This window comes from Silurus aristotelis, assembly GCF_946808225.1.
Source record: "Silurus aristotelis genome assembly, chromosome: 16".
NCBI classification, from domain to species: Eukaryota; Metazoa; Chordata; class Actinopteri; order Siluriformes; family Siluridae; genus Silurus; species Silurus aristotelis.
The window spans coordinates 13,514,527-13,537,927 of NC_139589.1; the positions used below are offsets into that span (position 1 = coordinate 13,514,527).

At 41.0% G+C, this 23,401-nt stretch overlaps 1 protein-coding gene across 1 annotated transcript in view; it reads right to left on the reverse strand.

The window, feature by feature from the left end:
• The window catches only part of LOC310739312 (nectin-3-like protein), a 58,784-nt gene that overhangs the window by 11,154 nt on the left and 24,229 nt on the right, over positions 1-23,401 (reverse strand). The window contains exons 2-3 of the mRNA XM_083565154.1: positions 14,052-14,399; positions 5,852-6,151 (exon numbers count right to left, since the gene is read on the reverse strand). Of these exons, the coding sequence (XP_083421280.1) occupies positions 5,852-6,151; positions 14,052-14,399 (648 nt within the window). The remainder of the gene's footprint in view (positions 1-5,851; positions 6,152-14,051; positions 14,400-23,401) is intronic.

The following is a 23,401-nucleotide window of genomic DNA, read 5'->3' on the forward strand; positions in this document are numbered from 1 at the left end:
TTTTTAACAACCTCTAAATAAAATCTGTTAAACTGGGAGCATAATCGTCAGGGACCTCGGACAGACAAATGTTTTAGCAAATCTGAAGAGAAACAGACTTTAGAGCTGAATTTTCTGACAAGATTAAAGCCCCGTTTAAAGGTGTTTTTAAATGAACAAATCAGATCTGATTCCATTAACACCTCTGACTGCTGCCACAGAACTGTGACAAAAAAAAAAACTCCATGAGCAGCATGAGCACAGATGAGTAGAGGAGAACTGAGGAGAGGAGTAGCTGTGTGTTTTTCATTCTTTCTATTTGATTTAAACTTCATAGATACTTTCTGTCAGTGAGGTGATCAGACACTGTTCTGTTCACAAGAAATAAGTCTCACATTGCTGTGTAACCAAAAGCCTGAGTTCAGCACCAAATAAGAGAAGAGAAACAGAGAAGAGACGGAAGAGAAAAGACAAAGAAAAGACAGAGGAGACAAGAGAAGAAGAAAGAGAGCCTCAGATTTGACCCAAAATTAATCGTGATTTTGCAAACGAGTTTGTTCCCTAGAGTTACAGTGAGGAAAATAAGTATTTGAACACCCTGCTATTTTGCAAGTTCTCCCACTTAGAAATCATGGAGGGGTCTGAAATTGTCATCGTAGGTGCATGTCCACTGTGAGAGACATAATCTAAAAAAAAAAATCCAGAAAACACAATGTATGATTTTTTAACTATTTATTTGTATGATACAGCTGCAAATAAGTATTTGAACACCTGAGAAAGTCAATGTTAATATTTGGTACAGTAGCCTTTGTTTGCAATTACAGAGGTCAAACGTTTCCTGTAGTTTTTCACCAGGTTTGCACACACTGCAGGAGGGATTTTGGCCCACTCCTCCACACAGATCTTCTGTAGATCAGTCAGGTTTCTGGCCTGTCGCTGAGAAACACGGAGTTTGAGCTCCCTCCAAAGATTCTCTATTAGGTTTAGGTCTGGAGACTGGCTAGGCCATGCCAGAACCTTGATATGCTTCTTACAGAGCCACTCCTTGGTTATCCTGGCTGTGTGCTTCGGGTCATTGTCATGTTGGAAAACCCAGCCTCGACCCATCTTCAATGCTCTAACTGAGGGAAGGAGGTTGTTCCCCAAAATCTCGCAATACATGGCCCCGGACATCCTCTCCTTAATACAGTGCAGTCGCCCTGTCCCATGTGCAGAAAAACACCCCCAAAGCATGCTGCTACCACCCCCATGCTTCACAGTAGGGATGGTGTTCTTGGGATGGTACTCAGCATTCTTCTTCCTCCAAACAGATTTAGTGGAATTATGACCCAAAAGTTCTATTTTGGTCTCATCTGACCACATGACTTTCTCCCATGACTCCTCTGGATCATCCAAATGGTCATTGGCAATCTTAAGACGTGCCTGGACATGTGCTGGTTTAAGCAGGGGAACCTTCTGATTTCAAACCATGACGTCTTAGTGTATTACCAACAGTAACCTTGGAAACGGTGGTCCCAGCTCTTTTCAGGTCATTGACCAGCTCCTTCCCTGTAGTTCTGGGCTGATTTCTCACCTTCCTTAGGATTATTGAGACCCCACAAGGTGAGATCTTGCATGGAGCCCCAGTCCGAGGGAGATTGACAGTCATGTTTAGCTTCTTCCATTTTCTAATGATTGCTCCAACAGTGGACCTTTTTTTACCAAGCTGCTTGGCAATTTCCCCGTAGCCCTTTCCAGCCTTGTGGAGGTGTACAATTTTGTCTCTAGTGTCTTTGGACAGCTCTTTGGTCTTGGCCATGTTAGTAGTTGGATTCTAACTGATTGTATGGGGTGGACAGGTGTCTTTATGCAGCTAACGACCTCAAACAGGTGCATCTAATTTAGGATAATAAATGTAGTGGAGGTGGACATTTTAAAGGCAGACTAACAGGTCTTTGAGGGTCAGAATTCTAGCTGATAGACAGGTGTTCAAATACTTATTTGCAGCTGTATCATACAAATAAATAGTTTAAAAATCATATATTGTGATTTATGGATTTTTCTTTTTAGACTATGTCTCTCACAGTGGACATGCACATATGATGACAATTTCAGACCCCTCCATGATTTCTAAGTGGGAGAACTTGCAAAATAGCAGGGTGTTCAAATACTTATTTTCCTCACTGTATGACTGTTGGGGTTTTGTGGTTGCTTCTGAAAATTAAGTTGTTCATTATGCATGGTGTAAGAAACAGAAGAGAATTTGAGATGGAGACAGACAGAGACAGAGAGAGAGAGAGAGCGAGAGAGAGAGAGAGAGAGAGAGAGAGAGAGAGAGAGAGAGAGAGAACAATTAGCTAGAAATAAGAGGGAAAAAAAGGGGGAAGAAATTGGGAAAAGGAAGGTAAAGGCACAGATGATACAGTCGAACACAAAGTGGTTACACAGAAAAAAAAAGCAAAAACGTGAAAGTGGAACAAAACGAAAAGGAGAGAGAAATCAAAATCTGAGAGATTGATAGAAAGCAGAATAAGAAAAGCAAAAGAGAGAATGAAAGAAAAAGAAAGAAAATTAGAAAAACTGATACAAAATAAAATGTGGAAAAGTGAAAAGAAGGAAAGAAAAAAATTTATTGATTGATAGGTGTAACATGAGCCAAAGGTTATTTGATTTGGACAGTAATAAGATTTTGGCAAAAGATGCATATTATGCATATTCTTTTAGGCAACATAATCTATTAGATACAAACCTCTTGTACATCCAAGAGCATTAGGAACTCATTGATAGTGTTTCGATATGACACTGATATCAGAGCCGATTACAGACTGATATCTGGTACTGATCTCGAGACAGAAGTGATTATGTGAAACCAACATGACACTCTGCAGCTTCTTCTGCTTTGATCTAATACAGCCAGGAGTCTTTTTGGGAAAGATGCAACAAGTCTTTCACACCTGGATTTGGGGATCCTCTGCCATTCCTCCTTGCAGATCCTCTCCAGTTCTGTCAGGTTGGATGGTAAACGTTGGTGGACAGCCATTTTTAGGTCTCTCCAGAGATGCTCAATTGGGTTTAAGTCAGGGCTCTGGCTGGGCCATTCAAGAACAGTCACGGAGTTGTTGTGAAGCCACTCCTTCGTTATTTTAGCTGTGTGCTTTGGGTCATTGTCTTGTTGGAAGGTAAACCTTCGGCCCAGTCTGAGGCTCAGAGCACTCTGGAGAAGGTTTTCGTCCAGGATATCCCTGTGCTTGGCCGCATTCATCTTTTCCTTGATTGCAACCAGTCGTCCTGTCTCTGAAGCTGAAAAACACCCACACAGCATGATGCTGCCACCACCATGCTTCACTGTTGAGACTGTATTGGACAGGTGATGAGCAGTGCCTGGTTTTCTCCACACATACCGCTTAGAATTAGGGCCAAAAAGTTCTATCTTGGTCTCATCAGACCAGAGAATCTTATTTCTCACCATCTTGGAGAACTCCATGCGGGTTTTCATGTGTCCTGCACTGAGGAGAGGCTTCCGTCGGGCCACTCTGCTATAAAGCCCCACTGGTGAAGGGCTGCAGTGATGGTTGACTTTCTACAACTTTCTCCCATCTCCCGACTGCATCTCTGGAGCTCAGCCACAGTGATCTTTGGGTTCTTCTTTACCTCTCTCACCAAGGCTCTTCTCCCCCGATAGCTCAGTTTGGCCGGACGGCCAGCTCTAGGAATGGTTCTGGTCGTCCCAAACGTCTTCCATTTGAGGATTATGGAGGCCACTGTGCTCTTAGGAACCTTTAGTGCAGCAGAAATCTTTTTGTAACCTTGGCCAGATCTGTGCCTTGCCACAATTCTGTCTCTGAGCTCTTCAGGCAGTTCCTTTGACCTTGATGATTCTTATTTGCTCTGACATGCATTGTGATCTGGAAGGTCTTATATAAACAGGTGTGTGGCTTTCCTAATCAAGTCCAATCAGTATAATAAAAAAATTCTGGACTCAAATGAAGGTGTAGAACCATCTCAAGGATGATCAGAAGAAATGGAGAGCACCTGAGTCAAATATATGAGTGTCACAGCAAAGGGTCTGAATACTTAGGACCATGTGATATTTTAGTTTTTCTTTTTTAATAAATCTGCAAAAAGGTAAACAATTCTGTGTTTTTCTTTCAATATGGGGAGCTGTGTGTACATTCATGAGGAAGAAGAATGAACTTAAATGAGTTTAGCAAATGGCTGCAATATAACAAAAAGTGAAAAATTTAAGGGGGTCTGAATACTTTCCTTACCCACTGTATATATATATATATATATATATATATATATATATAGATAGATAGATAGATAGATAGATAGATAGATAGATAGATAGATAGATAGATAGATAGATAGATAGATAGATAGATAGATAGATAGATAGATAGATAGATAGATAGATAGATAGATAGATAGATAGATAGATTCTCCCCTTCATCACACAAATTCTTACAGTTAATCAATAGAGGTGATAGAGAAAATTGCTAAAATTAAACATTTGTTGAACAACACAAGCCTTTTTAATCAGTGCACTTGTTACCAGGTTTTGGTACCCGTGCCTACCTGCAGCCTAAATTACAGCTGATTGATGTACAGTTCCAAAACATTTTTCTCATTCTCTCTTTTAAAGTATTATATTTACCCAATGACATATGTAAGGCTAGATTAAGAACGAATGATAAAAATATAAATCCCGAGACACACCAAGCAGACTGTCGGCTTTCAGGAAAATGTCGGGTGGTTTTTGAATGACGGTTGGCTTTAGTTTTTTCTGAACCGTTGGCTCTAGTCAGACGGCATCAGCTGTTTTTTCGGCTGATTCCGCATGGCGAATCGGAGGTGGAGCTCATAGACAAGAAACTCCAATTGGTTTATTAGCTTAACAAATAAGCACACAAGTAAAAAAATGGAACACGCTTGTTGTCATTCTTGCTTGTCTTTGCAACTTAGTAGATATGATTGAAAGAAGCTACACAGATCCGTTAGTAACAATCGTGGCAGGTGTAAACACTGCTTGCTTTATATATTCATATTTCATTGCTAGAGACGCAAAGCACTTTTGTACATCGATCTGGATAAGGGCTTCTGCTAAATGGCGCAAATGTAAATATTTACAGTTATAGTTTTTACGGTTTCTCTGTTTGGATGCCAAATACACACTACTGCCACCTGCTGTATGGGAGAGTTATGTTCTCTCCAGCTAAAGCTGAGGTTGGTGAGTAAAATGCACCTGCCTAGTAAAAACATACCAAAAATCGGCCCGATTGATCGTCAGGCGACGTTTAGTGTTGACGTACCGATGTTCCACTTCACTTCAAAAATCAATACATTTTCCAATAAAAGCATGTTCCTAAATGCTTCACTCAAGCCGCAAAGACTTGTCAACAAATAGTTTTTATTATATATTATACAATAAAAAGGCATACATTTCATCTGATTATAGTTAGAGCCTGTTCTCATTTAGTCTATATAAACAGTAACTGTCTTTCAAAGCTTGCTATATCACCAAGAAACTAAATGCATAAACTTGCGTGTACCTGAGCCTAAGTTAAGGCGTTACCTCTGACTTTTATAAAGATATTGACAATTAATATCATGTAAATATGTCTTCCTACAAAAATTGTGTTACATAATGATGATGTTGATATGCTGTTTCTTTGTTCAAAGGAACATTTTTCATTCTATTTATTATTTGTCTTAGATTATACCGAAGTTCAACATACAGAGAGGCAGTAACGTATTAGAACAAGCTTGTTAATTGTTATCTGGGATTTGCTCTGACTAATCAGAATCCAGAAATCAATAGCATTATGGGATAAATTGCCCACACTGTCCAACACACACATACACACAAACAGAATAGACAAGGGGCACTCACACTGCACGTTGATGACGTAAGGCATCCTGAATGGACTGGGCAGGGCTGGGTGCTTCACCACACACGTGAGGGTGTCACCCTGGGCATGGCGTGTGGGCTCCCAGAGGTAGTGCACCTGTGTGGTTGTGGTGCCGTTGCCATCTTCCTGCATGTGCACCTCCGGTGTACCGTATAGATCTGACTCCCAGAAGACATCAGCTGGGGGACGGGCATGCTCGGCAATGCAAGTAGCCACAGTGGTCAGGTTTCCTCCATCTAACAGGGCCGCAGAACCCGCAGATATGTACACCTTCGGCTCCACTGAGAGAGAGAGAGAGAGAGAGAGAGAGAGAGAGAGAGAGAGAGAGAGAGAGAGAGAGAGAGAGAGAGAGAGAGAGAGAGAGAAAGAGAGAGAGAGAGAGAGAGAGAGAGGCAGTGACAAAAGAGAAAGAGACTTTTATACATACATATATACTACAGCATAGTTAAATTCTTTTTTCGCATATCCAAGGTATATAACAAAGCATGATCATTGATCACTTACAGTACACCTATATGCCAAGTACAGTTACTTCCTCCCTATATGCAAAGACAGCCTCATATCCTTTATTTGCTTACCTACTGCCAAATAAAAAGCTGCCAAAAATAATAAATAAACAATGCTGACACAATTCTTCTCACAATGCTGATTAATGCTCATCTTAAACAGGAAGGAGCACACAGTGTTTTTTCCGTCAAAATGAAAAAACAGTCAGTGTGTCTACTTGCTGCTAGTACACTTTATTTCTCCTCAGTGTTATTGAAGGCTTTTCCAGGGAAGCTGTAGTTTAAACGTCCTGTGGAAAAGGGAAGTGCGTATCATAGGAGGGCTAAATACCAAAACGCTTGTTCCAGTTCATTTCTATTACAGTTAGAGTTTTGAGGCAGCACATTTTGTAACTGTTTCCAATGCCCAGTGAGCCGTGCTTTAAAAGTGCCCATCCTGAAATTAATTACCCCTCCAAAGTACCAAAGTATAGACTTCGAAAGAGACGCATGAGTGTATGGGAACTAAAAAAAGCACAAACAAAATGTGTCCCAAAACACTAATCAAAGCCTCTTTTAATCCTTGATCCAGAACCAAGAAATCAATCAATATGCTCCATTCTTATCATGCGATCGAAGGTATCAGAAAAGAGGTGTAACATGAGGCTTCTAGATACACAGGAATAACCTGCACAGATGGTTTTATTCGTTTTGAATTTTAGTTTGGATTCATCATTCCCAAATTAACTTATCACTTTAAATCAACACATCAGTGACCAAGGAATCATTGCCCACTATGTGTGTTCCTTGTTTACTTTGTAACATTCCTCAGAGGAAGGAGCCAAGAATCAAAGAAGGGAAGCAGAGAAAGCAAATAGAAGGTGCTATTAAGACATTAGCCTAGGCCACTGGTAATCTTTACAGTGTTTGATAGCTTTCAATTCGATCGATTTGGTGTCTAGTTCATTTATTTACATTGTTAGGGTCACCATGTATCCAAATCCTGAGACTAGTGGGCATGAGGATGTAAAGAGACATAAGGATACATTTACATTTACAATCTATCTATGGGCATGTTTTTGGAAGATGGGTGGAAACTTAGTTAAACAGTAACCTGAGCTCAGGTTAGAAGCAGGAACCCTGGAGCTGTGCAGAGACAATGCTACCACACACAGAGTTCCCCTGAAAACAAACCAAACGGCTTTGGATGCATCAGACCTAATTCCAGTGTTAAGTAAAAAAAAATAAAATGATTCATCACCTCTCAGTAATTCTGAGAAATGGTGAGGATTTAATTAAAAACTATATGTATGAGGTGTAACCATATTTATCTTTAAGTAGCAAACCTTGCATCAAATCAGCTTGGACACACACACACACACACACACACACACACACACACACACACACACACACACACACACACACACACACACACACCCTTCACCGGAAAGCAGGCACACTCCACCTTCCTTGCCTCATTGAGTCAGCTTTGTTTGCTTTTCCACCCCTCCCTCGACCCAATCCCCTCAGCTCATTCCCGCTCTCATTCTTGCCTGACCTTCAGCATGTGCAGCAGCTGAGCGCTCAGAGCCACCACTGACTACATGTGTGTGTGTGTGTGTGTGTGTGTGTGTGTGTGTGTGTGTGTGTGTGTGTGTGTGAGTGAGTGAGTGAGTGAGTGAGAAATGTCAAAGGATTGTGACTGTATGCAGACTATGTGCATGTGTCAGAGTCCAGAGTCCACACGATACTCGTAAAGACTCCCTTGACCTCAGCTTATGGGGGAGCCCCTAAAAATAGTAGGTCATCATAGTACCTACCAAACACATACATATACACACATTACATTCTTTCTGTTCTAATAATAGCTCTTGCGTATGTTCCCACTCCCCACCTTTTTGCTCTATACACTGGCACTATTGCTCAGTTTTCCTTTTCCCCCTTTATTACATGAATTTCAGTAAGTCCCCCCAACCCCCCTCCCCTCCCTTCACAGACTCAGTCGGTTTAAAGCATTTCTTTTTTCACCTTTTTGACCCCCAACTTTAGTTATCACAAACGCACATGTACCTACACGCAAACAAAAACACTTTCCAGTGGTCACCTACATTCCTCTATATCCTTTAATCCATTACTTAACTTAATGAGTTCCCTCTTTTGCTTTCCATTTCTATCTCTCACACACGCACACGCGTGCGCGCACACGCACAGAGCTCTCGGTGAGTTTTGCAGCAAAGCAGATGGGATGCAGGAGAGAGCATGACGTCATACCGTTCCAAGGAAGCACTCTCTCTTCTCCACACACACACACACACACACACACACACACACACAACTACCCCTCTTACCTACCCCCCCCAACTCACAAACACACTTCCCATTTGCTACCATGCTGTTTGAATGGGGATAAATGTGCAACAATTAGTCACACCACTTTACCCATATTAGCTGTGCGTCACACTCGGTCAGTGACTTGGGCTGATAGCCTGCACTCTTGTATTCAGGCAACCATGGTACAGTCTTCTTTAGGCTAATGAAGGTACTGTCTAGGCGGACACACACTGCATTATCATCACTTTCACATGACGTTAGCTCTGTTGTGATTTTATAAAATTTGATAAATTACAAATTGAAATGTAAATCACATAGACAAAGCTTTTTTTTTTGCACTGTATAAAAAATGGATTATATTGTGACACCCCCACACCATAAACATATACTATAGAAAGCTAGTAATTTTAGCTGCTACTGGCCATGTCTACAAGAGCCAAACTACAAGCAGCACGAGAGTCTACGGTTCAACATAACATTAACACCACATCAGTGGCAGTCTGAAAACTTACAAAGCCTTTGTGCCTTAATCCTTTTGTATGCCCTGGAATATATCTAACTGCACAGTCCATCTTTGAGTGCAGTGCGAAGCTTTATATGGAGCTTTTGTTTGCCTGGTGACTGTCACTGGGATTATGTTAATTCATGCAAGAAATATGCCTTCCTAAAATAATTGCATAGTCCAGTCAAGTCAAGTTTATTTGTATAGCGCTTTTCACAACAGACATTGAATAACAAATGGTCAAATCATAACTGGGCAAATGCAAAATGCATGTGATAAACTGGGAAAGAGATTTAAAAAGAAAGAATAGCTTAAAAATGTCTAAAAGTTCATAAGCCAACCATGACGTTCAAGATACATGTGTAATATAAGCCTAATCATTTTAGTTTGGAAACAGATACCAGCAGTCAAAATGTCTGATTCTCCTACACCACAGCAGAAATGAGAGCTTTAACTTTCTTACTTTAATATGCTATAACCTTACTTACATGCAAAATAATACCTGGTTCAGGAAAAACTGTAGTTTTCAAAACAATATAAAATACAAATGAATTATTTCAGGTCACCACAGGTTTAATATGTAGGAATTTAATACATACAGTATCTCGCAAAAATGAGTGCACCCCTCACATTTCAGCAACCATTGAAATATATCTTGTAGTATATAGAAATAAAATTTGGATATATTTTAGAGTAGTCAATGTGCAGCTTGTACAGCAGTACAGATTTACTGTCCTCTGAAAATAACTGAACACAGTTTTGACATGTTTAAACATGTAAGAATTAAGGAGTAAGGTGTACTCACTTTAGTTGCCAGCTGTTTTGACAATAATGGCAAAGTGTCAATATTTTGTGTTATCCAGCACTGCCTTAATAACCCAGCCATTAGGGGGGCACAAGCCAGTGTACTCTTAGTGCCGGTCCCAAGCCCGGGTAAATGGGGAGGGTTGCGTTAGGAAGGGCATCCAGCGTAAAACGTGCCAAATCAAATATGCGGATCACAAATGAGAATTTCATACCGGATCGGTCGAGGCCCGGGTTAACAACGACCGCCACAGGTATCGTTAGCCGACAGGGTACCGGTGGAAATTGGGCTACTGTTGGCCGAAGGAGGAGAAGGAGAGGAGGAAGGCGTCTACAGAGACGGCAGGAAAAGGAGCAGTGTAGGAGAGTAGAGGTTCGGGTTGGTACTTTAAATGTTGGTACTATGACGGGTAAAGGGAGAGAGATAGCTGATATGATGGAGAGGAGAAAGGTAGATGTGTTGTGTGTTCAGGAGACCAAGTGGAAAGGGAGTAAGGCCAGGAACATTGGAGGTGGGTTTAAACTGTTTTATCATGGTGTGGATGGGAAGAGAAATGGTGTAGGGGTGATTCTGAAGGAAGCGTACAGTAAGAGTGTAGTGGAGGTGAAAAGAGTTTCTGATAGGGTGATGATCGTGAAGGTGGAAGTTGAAGGGATGATGATAAATGTCATCAGTGCCTATGCTCCACAAGTTGGCTGTGAGTTGGAGGAGAAGGAAAGATTCTGGAGTAAATTAGATGAAGTGGTAGATGGTGTACCTAGGAAAGAACGATTGGTGATTGGGGCAGACTTTAATGGGCATGTAGGTGAAGGGAACAGAGGTGATGAGGAGGTGATGGGTAGGTATGGTTTTAAGGAGAGGAATGTGGAAGGGCAGATGGTGGTAGATTTTGCTAAAAGGATGGAAATGGCAGTGTTGAACACGTATTTTAAGAAGACGGAGGATCATAGGGTGACGTATAAGAGTGGAGGAAGGTGCACACAGGTGGATTATCTTCTGTGTAGGAGATGCAACCTGAAGGAGATTGGAGACTGTAAGGTGTTGGCGGGGGACAGTGTAGCTAGACAGCATCGGATGGTGGTCTGTAGGATGGTTTTAAAGGCGAAGAAGAAGAGGAGGAAAGTGAGGTTTGAAAGAAGAATAAGATGGTGGAAACTGAAGGAGGAAGAGTGTAGTGTGAGGTTCAGGGAAGAGGTCAGACAGGGGCTTGGTGGTGGTGAAGAGGTGCTGGATGATTGGGCAACTACTGCAGGAGTGATGAGGGAGGCAGCTAGAAAAGTACTTGGTGTGACATCTGGAAATAGAAAGCAAGACAAGGAGACGTGGTGGTGGAATGAGGAAGTGCAGGAGAGCATTAGGGGAAAGAGGTTGGCAAAACAGAAGTGGGATCGACAGAGTGATGAGAAAAGTAGGCAGGAGTACAAGGAGATGCGGCAGCAGGTTAAAAGGGATGTGGCGAAAGCCAACGAAAAGGCATATGAGGAGCTGTATAAGAGGTTGGACACTAAGGAAGGAAAAAAGGATTTATACCGATTGGCCAAGCAGAGGGACCGAGCTGGGAAGGATGTACTGCAAGTTAGAGCAATAAAAGATGGAGAGGGAAATGTGTTGACTAGTGAGGAGAGTGTGTTGAGAAGATGGAGGGAGTATTTTGAGCAGCTGATGAATGAGGAAAATCAGAGAGAGAGAAGGTTGGAGGATGTGGAGTTGGTGAAGCAGGATGTAGATAGGATTAGTAAGGAGGAAGTGAGAGCAGCGATTAAGAGGATGAAGAATGGAAAGTCGGTTGGACCAGATGACATACCGGTAGAAGCATGGAGATGTTTAGGAGAGATGGCAGTGGAGTTTTTAACCAGATTGTATAACAGGATTCTGGAAGGGGAGAGGATGCCTGAGGAATGGAGAAGGAGTGTGCTGGTACCGATCTTTAAGCATAAGGGAGATGTGCAGACCTGCAGTAACTACAGGGGAATTAAGTTGATCAGTCACACCATGAAGTTATGGGAAAGAGTAGTAGAAGCCAGGCTGAGAGAAGAGGTGACCATCTGTGAGCAACAGTATGGTTTCATGCCGAGGAAGAGCACCACAGATGCCTTATTTGCTTTGAGGATGTTGATGGAGAAGTATAGAGAAGGACAGAAGGAGCTGCATTGTGTATTTGTGGATTTAGAGAAAGCGTACGACAGGGTGCCGAGAGAGGAGTTGTGGTATTGTATGAGGAAGTCAGGTGTGTCAGAGAAGTATGTGAGGGTGGTGCAGGACATGTATAAGGACAGTGTGACGGCAGTAAAGTGTGCAGTAGGTACGACAGACTGGTTCAGGGTGAAGGTTGGACTGCATCAAGGATCGGCCCTGAGCCCTTTCCTGTTTGCAGGGGTAATGGACAGGTTGACGGACGAGGTCAGACAGGAGTCTCCCTGGACTATGATGTTTGCAGATGATATTGTGATTTGTGGTGAGAGTAGAGAGCAGGTTGAGAAGAGCCTGGAGAGGTGGAGATATGCGCTGGAGAGAAGGGGAATGAAAGTCAGTAGGAGTAAGACAGAGTACATGTGTGTGAATGAGAGGGAGGGCAGTGGAGTGATGCGGTTGCAGGGAGAAGAGGTGGAGAAGGTGGAGGAGTTCAGGTACCTGGGGTCAACAGTGCAAAGTAATGGAGAGTGTGTTAGGGAAGTAAAGAAAAGAGTGCAGGCAGGGTGGAGTGGGTGGAGAAGAGTGACAGGAGTGATTTGTGATAAAAGAGTATCTGCAAGAATGAAAGGGAAAGTTTATAGGACTGTGGTGAGACCTGCGATGTTGTATGGATTAGAGACAGTGGCATTGAGTAAAAGACAGGAGGTGGAGCTGGAGGTAGCAGAGCTGAAGATGTTGAGGTTTTCGTTGGGAGTGACAAGGATGGACAAGATTAGAAATGAGTTTATTAGAGGGACAGCACATGTAGGATGTTTTGGTGACAAGGTGAGGGAGGCGAGATTGAGATGGTTTGGACATGTGCAGAGAAGGGACAGGAATTATATTGGTAGAAAAATGCTGAAGATGGAGCCACCAGGTAGGAGGAAAAGAGGAAGGCCAAGGAGGAGGTTCATGGATGTGGTGAGAAATGACATGCAGGTAGTTGGTGTAAAAGAGGCAGATATAGAGGACAGGGTGGTATGGAGACGGATGATCCGCTGTGGCGACCCCTAATGGGAGCAGCCGAAAGAAGAAGAAGAAGATCCAGCACTGCCTTAATACTCCATGGCATGGAATTTACCAGAGCTGCACAGGTTATGGCTGGGATACTCCATAATGACATCACAGACCTGCTGGATGTTAGACTCATGGCGCTTCTCCACCTTCTGCTTGAGGATGCCCCACAGGTGCCCAATAAAGGTTCAGGTCTGAAGACATACTTGGCAACTCAATCACATTTACATTCACCTTCAGCAAGGCAGTTGTCATCTTGGCGGTGTGTTTGGGGTTGTTTTCATGTTATAAATCTGCCATTCAGCCCAGTTTTTGAAGGGAGGGCATCATGTTCTGCTTCAGAATGTCACTGTACATGTTAGAATACATATTTCACTCAATGTCGACCCTTGCAAGGCCTGTTCTGATTGGAACCAGTCTTGGAAAACATCTGTATGTCCTGGCCACTGTACTGTAACTCAGTTTCAGGTTATTCCTGTTCTTCTAATAGCCTCGGCCATCTTTGTGGAAAGCAACAATTCATATTCTTAAATCCCTAGAGAGTTCATTGCCATGGGGTGCCTTGTTGAACATCCAGTGGTCAGTTTTGGAGAACTGTTTTCAAAGCACCAAATTTTAACTGCTCTAATGTGGCTTTGCATGGTTACACAACGTACAGCTGTACTCACGTTTGCTGGCAATTATTTAGACAGTAATGGCTGTATGTTGAGTTATTTTCAGATGACAGTAAATATGTACTTCTATACAAGCGGCACATCGACTACTCTAAAATATATTAAAATTTTATTTCTATAGTATTGTCCCTTGAAAATATACACCAAAATGGTTTCACTTGCTTTGGTGAGATACTGTATCTTACTTAAACTCACCAAGGATGCTGAGGGTGGTGGAGGCTTGTGTGTTGCCCAAAGGAAATGTTGCCACCTTGCAGGTATAGTCACCGACATCCGAGAAGCCCACATTCTGAAGCACGACAGTGGCATCATGGGCGGATGGTATGTGGAAGGACAGGCGGTGCACGTACTCGGGCTGTATGGAGATGCCGTATGTGGGGTTGTAGACGGCCACTGTGGCCCAGCCGGACGGCAAGCGCCTCTCCCATGAGCTCTGTGTCAGAGTCAAGTTGGAATCGACCTGAATCCTGCAGCTCAATGTCACATTTTTTCCCAGCACGCCGCTTACCTTGGGGGGCACCATTACCTGGCTGCCACACACACCTGGCAAAAAGAAATATTAGTCAACTATTATATATTATTAATCACTTGTTTTGTTTTTTTTATCATGGCATATGGTTATTCTACAATATCACAATAATATAAATTGTGGAGTATTAAAATGTTTTGTGTTTCTAAAATTGTAAACAGTAAACAATTTACTCTGGCCATACAGTGTTAAATATTGCAATGTCAAATTAATTTCTATTATATGGCATATACATTTGAAAAGATATTTGCATTTAAACAAATTTGCCAGTGCATCACATGCCAAATATTTATATACATTGGTTTGTTGGTTAAACTGAAGCACAGAGAAACTATTTTCCCCTCCATGCATGTCGTTGCAATTTGTCAAGTGGCAAAAGTGGAAAATAAAGCCACAGGGGTCTGCTTTGAGAACCTACAAATTTATGTTGATCTAAAACCTGCTGAAAAACCCTTACATAAGCCTTTTTTTAATAGCAGTGTGAAGTTATGAGGTGTGAAGCTTTCATATTTAAGTGAAGGTAGGGAAAGAAGTCAAAATGAATATACGTAAAGGAAACGTACACCACATGCGCAGTGATTTCTTTATACTAAATCACATTGTGCACTTTTTTACTAACTCTTTATGAACCAGATCACCCTCAACTGAAAGACTAGCGAGTGTTTGGAATTTACGCACTCTTTAATTTACAAGGTGCACTGGAGTAATTCCATCATTTACAGGTGCTCGTTGCTGATTTTATGTCCACCATGTCAGTGTTTTTCCTCTCACTTTCTCTCAGAGTACATTACTGACCAAAATGTTTTATGTTTTTTTAACCATGGACACTGCAATAATTTACTTCTTTGGCTGCTCTGATTAGGGTTCGCCACAGCAGATAACCCGTCTCCTCTACATCTGCCTCTTTCAAACCAACTACCTGCATGTTTTCCTTTACCACATCCATGAACCTCCTCTTTGGTCTTCCTCTTTTCCTTCTTCCTGTTGGCTCCATCCTCAGCATTTTTCTACCGATATAACCCATGTCCCTCCTCTGCACATGTCCAAACCATCTCAATCTCACCTCCCTCACCTTCACTCCAAAACGTCCTTTATGCACTGTCCCTCTTATAAACTCGTTTCTAATCCTCAAAAGAAAATATTTACACTATATGGACAAAGGTTTGTGATTTTTAAACATCCCATTCCACATTTTGTGTGTGATTGTTGAGATTTGTGCTCATTCAGCCGCAACAGCATTAATACATGTCAGGTATTAATGTACTGTAGGTTGAGGAGGCCTGGGGTGCAGTCAGTGTTTCAATTCATCCCAAAGGTAAGGTATTTAAAAGGGTCAAGGTCAGAGCTCTATAGCAGGCCACTCAGCATCTACTTCCACCCATGTAAATCATATCTTCATGGAGCTGGCTATGTGCACAGGGGCATTATCATGCAGGAAAAATGTTATGCTCCAACAAAGACATACAGTTGTGTGCCTTTGGATTGAACCTAGAATGGCTGGAAATGTCAGGTGTCGCAATACTTTTTTATATAGCTATTCTACTCAACAATTCACTTGCGATGATTTTTAAGCTACATTCATGTGCAACGACAAAGCAATCAGGAACCAGTAATTTTCAAAGAGAGTAAGCGATATCCTATAGCATGAGCTAAATCAACTATTGGAGATGACTTAAGTCTGTCCAGCAATGCAAAAAATGTGAACAGCCATATATGAAGCAACTTGGTGCGGTGAAATAAAGATAAACAATATCACCATTGTCCAATCTTGAATTTTCCAAGTCATATGTGTTTATGTACATTAGCTGTGTTGAGTAGAAGTAATGAGTAATGTTAGTCTTTAGAAGAATGCAAATGCCACTACTTGGTTCTCAGTCTCTATTTATTAAACCAATACTCACACTTTGTGTCTCGTGCTGTAGTTGGTCATAGCTCGTTTTGGTTTTATGTAGTGTTACAACGGGCATGGTGTCTCAGAGCAGTAATGACAAGAAAAAATTTACATGGGAATAAGACCACAGAGTTCCCCCTGTTCTCCTCATCCGTCGTTACCGCCCCCTTTTAACCACTCGCTTCCTTTCCATCTGCTACCTTCCACCACACAGTCGCCCTCCAACAGTTTTTCCTCTTTCCATTCGCTGAACAAAAGTTTAATTATGTCTGTGTAGATGAGAGCGACGAAAGGGACAGAATGATGAGGGGAGGAAAAAAAAATAAATAATAAAAATAAATAAATAAATAAAAATGGAAGGCTATAAAGGCAGAGAAGGTCGCATAAAAGACAACCTGCGTGTGATTACGCTCCAACGAGTCCAACCTTCCTTACACACGCAAACACATACCCACGCAACCTCGTACACGCTTCCCCTCATGCGCAGGCATTCCCTTCATGTGGTGATGTGGAGGGAGTGATGGAATTCGGAGCTGGGCCTGTAATACATTCCTACATCTTTTATGTATCAGTCATTTGCAGGACATTGCAGTCAAAAAGAAACACACACTCGGTGACCCCATTGGGGAATTGTGTACTTCAGGCTATTGTTTCAAGACTTAATATTAATAGCATATTGCCTTCACACCTATTGGATCTGTTACAAGAGCTCAGGAACTCTTTTGGGATTACAGAGCCCATGTGGACATGTTTTTGAAACATTCATGGACATGTATCAGGAACAGTATCAGAACGTTGCAGGGCTCTAATGAAAAGGGTTACAGAGTTGTCAGGAAAATAGTTCAAGAACTTCCAAGGAAAGGACCAAGGAACCCTTATGGACGAATTCTGTTCCTACGACAGTCATAGACAGGTTCCCCTAGAGTTTCCAAGACAGTGATGGACAGTTCTAAAGTGATGCACACAATCTGCACAACAGTTTCATCATCTCAGCATAGGAACATAGTAAAAACAAAGAAGAGTGAAAAATTTACATGCATTAATTTGCTCCTCGCCGAGGCCTGGGATTGGCTCCTGGGCAGAGAACCAACCGAGCCACACAAGCCAGGCACCATGCCGGTCCCATATCCGACTAAAATGGAAGGTTTTGCGTCGAAAATGCATCCGGCGTAAATAAACCTGTGCCAAATCAAATATGTAGACCAATGAAACAATGTGGTGACCCCTAACAGGAGCAGCTGAAGGATAAAAACAACAATCCTAACAAATTGTTTGTACAACAAAACAAAATATTTATTTCCCAGCTAATTTAATTGGGGCAAAAGTTTTTTTTTCAGGGCATGCCACAAAAAGAATCTTCAAAATACACTTGATGTCTTTGATTAAAAAAAATAATAATTCGAGGCCTCATATGAATTATTAGTAATTAACTGCTTGTTAGCCAACACACTTCTTTTTAAATAATAGGAAAGAGGATGTTTCTTCTGTGAAGCTTTTGACAGCATTTTACAAGCAGCAATCTTCAGAAGAAAAAAGCTACAGTACACCTAAGAATTTTGTATATAAATTTAAAACCACAAACTAAAAAGTTTCCTGAAATTGGAAACAAAATTTCCACTTTCCAGACCTGGGAACTTTCCAACTTTTCTCTGCGCCGGAATTAGCTGTTTTAGTTTTTGCATTGTCTTGCAAGTGCTGTGTGAATAATGTATTTAATATATTGTCTTATTATTTTAATATTCTTTAGATGTCTTAATAAGGTAAGAAGAAAAAAAAACAATTTCCAAAGCTGACCATGGCAGAATGGTGCGTTTGAACAAAATCATTTTGCAATGTTGTTTGTAAATGGTCATGCAAGCAAATGGAAAAGACATGCTAGCAAATGCTAGCATTAGTTACATTTAACCCACCGCTTAACCCACTGCAGGAAAAGGGTTTTATAACTTTTCATCAGCAGCCTCGCTTATTACATCTCTGAAGGCCATCCTGCAGTGGATCCACACCTATTGTTGCAATGCCGTTTATTACTACAGGCCATGAAGCTACTCTGAACACCATACAGAGGTGTTTTGTTCCTCACCGAGGGAACTGGCTTTGATCACTGTTGAAATCGCCGCCCTCGAGAGAACCCATCCTCATCTGTGTGTTTTCTTAACACGAGAGTATTTGCGTTCGACGGGATAGCCGATAGCTGACCTCACTTGCAGAATTGAAACCAGGCCTTCGTGGAAAGGCTGTGTTGCGATCCACTCGGCACTGCACTTCAAAAGTATCTGGATTCAATCTGTAATTTCCCCCAGTCTGCTCCGAGATTATCTGCGTCATGTTCCGATCAGCAGGGAGAGGTGAGGAGCATGATGAGGACAAAATGAGGAGTCAAATTTAATGGCGCTGCATGAAAAATCAGGAGGAAATGGAGCACAAAAGCATGGCAGGAACGAACTTGGAGAAACAAATAGACGCACGCGCACGCACGCACACACACACACACACACACACACACACACACACACACACACACACACACACACACACACACACACACACACACACACACAAGCAGCCTTTCAAAGGACATTAATTGCAACAAGCTGCTGGTCCGAAGACGAAAGTGCAAATCGGACCTTTTTGCGTTGCCTGGCAGCAGTCTCCAAACATTGCGTTTCTCAAACTCAACACTCCCAATATGAGCAGAGGGAAAGAGTGAGACGGCAGAATGCGAGGAGAAGGCGGAGGCAAGAGAAAAGGAATGAAGGGGACATCCTCATTAGGAGTTCAAGCCCTGCAGAGCACAAGCACAACTCCACAGAATGGTGCAAAAGTGAAAAAAGCTAAACATGGACACAAAGAAACCCAACTCAGATCTGACTCTCTCCAATGTTGAACTAGCTATAGAAAAGTTCATTATACAATGAAAAACACACAACAGAAATCATAATACATCATTAAATTTGGAGATCTGTATGATATTAATTGATTTCATTGATTTCAAATTTTGGGTTGGCTATAAGTATATAATAAATAGAAAATTATGAAGTACAGCAACTAAATCATTTGGTAGCTGCCCTTATCAAGAGTGACTTAGATTTATCTGTTACACCTGAGCAGAGTTAAGGGCCTTGCTCAAGGGCCCAGCAGTGGTAGGTTGATGGTTTTGGGATCTGAACTCATGACCTTCTGATCAAAAATCCAACATAATAACCACTAAAGTAACACAAGCCACAATTTGATCTATTTAATAAATCCTTAAGGCACAATTAGTCCCACCTTCTCTATTCCCATTGCATTCTGAGCTTAACAACTGGCAACCACTTCTGCCTCTGATTGTTGGCATCAAGAAAAAAATGCCTGATTTGAATGAATACATAGACAAACAGACTGCAGACAATAAAACAAATCAGAAAATCATTTCACAATTTTACTTTGTACACTGTAACAGAATTCCCTGCTTTAACTAGACAGTATTTCTGTGAGAAAAGTCCATGTTTTGTCCTCAACCCACCCTGGCTAAAACAACAATCCCTTCCACTATACTCTGCTTACAGCCCCTTGCTGAGCCTCTAAATCCCCACCCTTACCAAGCATGTGTTTGATCCCACTGCACATCATATCATATCCTCACCTCATCATGAGAGATCTTCAAAACGAAGAAAAATAAATAAATTCTCACAACACTGGTTTAATGTTAATGATAAAGACAGAGTGGAAAATCTATCATCTAAATGGCTACAAGGCAGCCCACCATCAGGGAAGAACAAAAGATCTTTAGCAAAGCTGTCCCACAATTGTTAACTCACCCTATTAATAACCAAACCCCAAGAGAAATTAGCCTTCCATTGCCTGCATATTTGGCTAAAAATATTCTTACTGATGATTTCACTACACAAGCTTTAATGCGTCAGCACCCCGAGGGGAAAAAAGACCACTAAAGGGAGACTAACTGATTTAGCAGAATGACAGACATTAATGAAACAAAAAGAGATAAAATTATGTTAAATCTATCAACCAATTATATAACCTCACTAAATCGTACTATATTGGTTAATAAACATGGCTATAAATGATTTTAATATTAAAAAAAACAGCCTTCCATAAAACACTAGCAAACCTGATGTTGAACTGCTAATTTTAGCTAACCTGCCAAATTGGCAGGGTGAATACTGTTCAACAAAAAAAAAATGACAGGAAGTTTATGGGGAAACATTTAACCTGGCTTTCCCTCACAACCACATTAGATTGTCATCAGACAAACAAAAGCCCCATTTAAAGTGAATTACCATGTTTTTAGCCTTCGTTACTGCTATATAATGACTTTGCCATACGGATGGACAGTCCGATGTATTCCAGACATAACAGTGGGGATTAAACTGGACTATAATACTGTCTAATTCTCAGGGTATCTAAAATGCAGTTTTGCATGCAGTACCATACATTATAAGGGAAAAAATGTGGTAAATTGTGGGTTGATTCAATTTGTACAGCAATTTTCTAATATTATTACATTTTTAAAACATTTCTATACTTACAGGCTCATTCACAGTATGCACATTCCACATAAACAGATAAACTCTGTGTATCATTTATGGAATGAGTGACAAGTGTCAGCCATTTATAACGTTAGAAGTAGAGCTGCAGCTACTTTTGACAAACAAGGCAGTCTTCACATATTGTGGCAATATAAGATGTCTTTTTTTTTATTGTCCTCTTAAATTCAGTAGAAAAGGAAGTGGCTGTTAAGGAAACAACAGTTTAGAGCTGCTATAATATGCCATGTGCAGGCATTCCACAAAAAGCAATTAATTAAAACTGTGTTCTTTGGGTATTTAAGGAAATGTTGCTATAGAAACAATCTAATTCTCTATAGTGTTTTATTCTTGCCAGAATATCAAGGAGTACCAATGTATAGAAAATAAAATGTGCAGTCCTATAAACCATGCTGAGGACAATGTATGTGACATATGAAGCACAAACACACACACACGCGCGCGCGCACACACACACACACACGCGCGAAATAACGGGTCATACACATGCATAAATAAATCAATAAGGCAAGGCAGGTAAGGACAGTTTAAGGAGCCGGTGATGCTGACAGCAAGGACACAGAGTCCCCAGTGGAGTCCATCTATTTCCCATTCTGCTACAGTCAGCTGTCCTTTAATACAAACTCCCCACCTGCAGGGTGTGACAGGCATGTATAAGTGTGAACATGTGCAAAAGGGAATTGGGGTAATAAACACTTTTCCATGTGTTTTGCATAGCTGGTCATGTCCTAAGACATAAATGGTGCTCAGTGTGAACAAACCACAATAAAACATTTCTTAATAAATAAATAAACACATCAGGTTGTCATAATATATCGTCTAAAATTCTAGATTAAATTATAAAGAAGCCTCCAGTATAAGGATTTTATACTGGGGTAAAACTGTAACTGAGATTTCTAACACAGGCGAGTTTGTAAAACAGAGGAGTTTATGGCTTACAGTATGGAGGAGTGATTTTAGGTCATAAACCAGGAAATTGTGAATATCATGATTCAGTGGATCAGCTGGATTATGCAAGGCCCTCTTCCCTTTTTCTTTTGGAGGCAGGGTCGGGAACTGTGTCTTGCTGATATTCAATTCAATTTAAATAGAGCTTTTTAAAAGTGGACATTGTCCAAAATAAGCTTTACAAAAATAAATAGATTATAAATATAAATTTCATCAGTGATTAGTCCCTATAAATAAATCCCTAATGGGCAAACCTTTGGCAAAAGTGGCAAGAAAAAAATCCCTGAAATGGTATGTGGAGAAGAACCAGACTGAAAAAAGAATCCATCCTCATCTGGGTGACAAAATGGGCCAGTGGTGGTGCGAGTTTTTATTCCAACCAATCAAGGACTACAGCTGATATTCAACGAAAATGAAAACCATTTAAACAGGTAGAATTTGGTGTGCACTTGCTTGGTTGTAATGAAAACCTGAACCCACACTGGCCCCTTTGTTTATATTAGTTTATACTGTTCATATTCGATCTTCATGATATATTCATGTTCTTTCAATAATGTGTAATGTCCTGGTACCATTCGGAGAAAAGAATTCTAAGTCATGATCCTCCCACCTCCTTATATCACTATGGTTATGGTATTCTTGAGATCATACACACAACCCTTCTTTCTCCAAAAACAGCAAACTGAGTTATAGAGTTCTATTCTTGTTTCATTTGACCAAAGGATATTGTTCCAAAATAGTTCTAAATTGTGTAAAGGCTTTAAGACATGCACTTCTTTACTTCTTCTAAAAAAAACAACAAAAAAAAAACTTTGTTTGTTTTGAGCAGAGAAGTTTTGTGAGAACATAGTTGACTGTAAAAATGCTGTTCCTGCTGCTTTCAGGTCATTTGGAAAGTCAAGTGACTTTTGATTTCTCTCTTAACTTCTTTATTATTAGTCAAAGAAAGATTAGTTCTGGTTTCAAGAACTTCCACATGCATGCTTTTGAACTGACTGTCCTGACAGGGAGGTTTGGAATGATTATGTATTTCATGTAGCAATAACTATCCAAATACATTGTTCCCTTTACTGTAAATGAATCATTACAACACAGTCTAAAAATCTGATTGAAAATGAAAACTTAAGGTCTACTGTGAATGTAAATCATTTTCATTCCAGAAATTGTTCCACCTGCCAAACTACGATGGGAAAAACTCGGAAAATAACAAATTCTGCTGGAAAAAAATAATATGTACCCTGCTGTTAAACACTCTTATATAATACATAGTTACATGATCCGTTTCTGTGTGACCCAAGATTGACTTCTTGTTGAGCCACGAGATCACAATAGTCGGATTTTACCATCCGGTTACAAAATCTACTTATAAAACCTGGCATGCACCGTGAACCACATGAGGTGTTTTCAGGAGAACAAACTAGGGCTATGGAGGAGGTACGGCTGGGGAATTCTGAGCAGACGGACAGGTGTTCTCGACAGGAGGGATGAGAAAGGGCAGACTTTGAACCCAGCTCGCTCTGTACCCATCACGCAGACCCACCGGAGCCTGGAGGGAGTATGTGCGGTGCCTGTATGTGCGAGGACAGACAGGAGAAAGAAACATGGATGTGATGTGTAGGCCTGTCTAAGATCT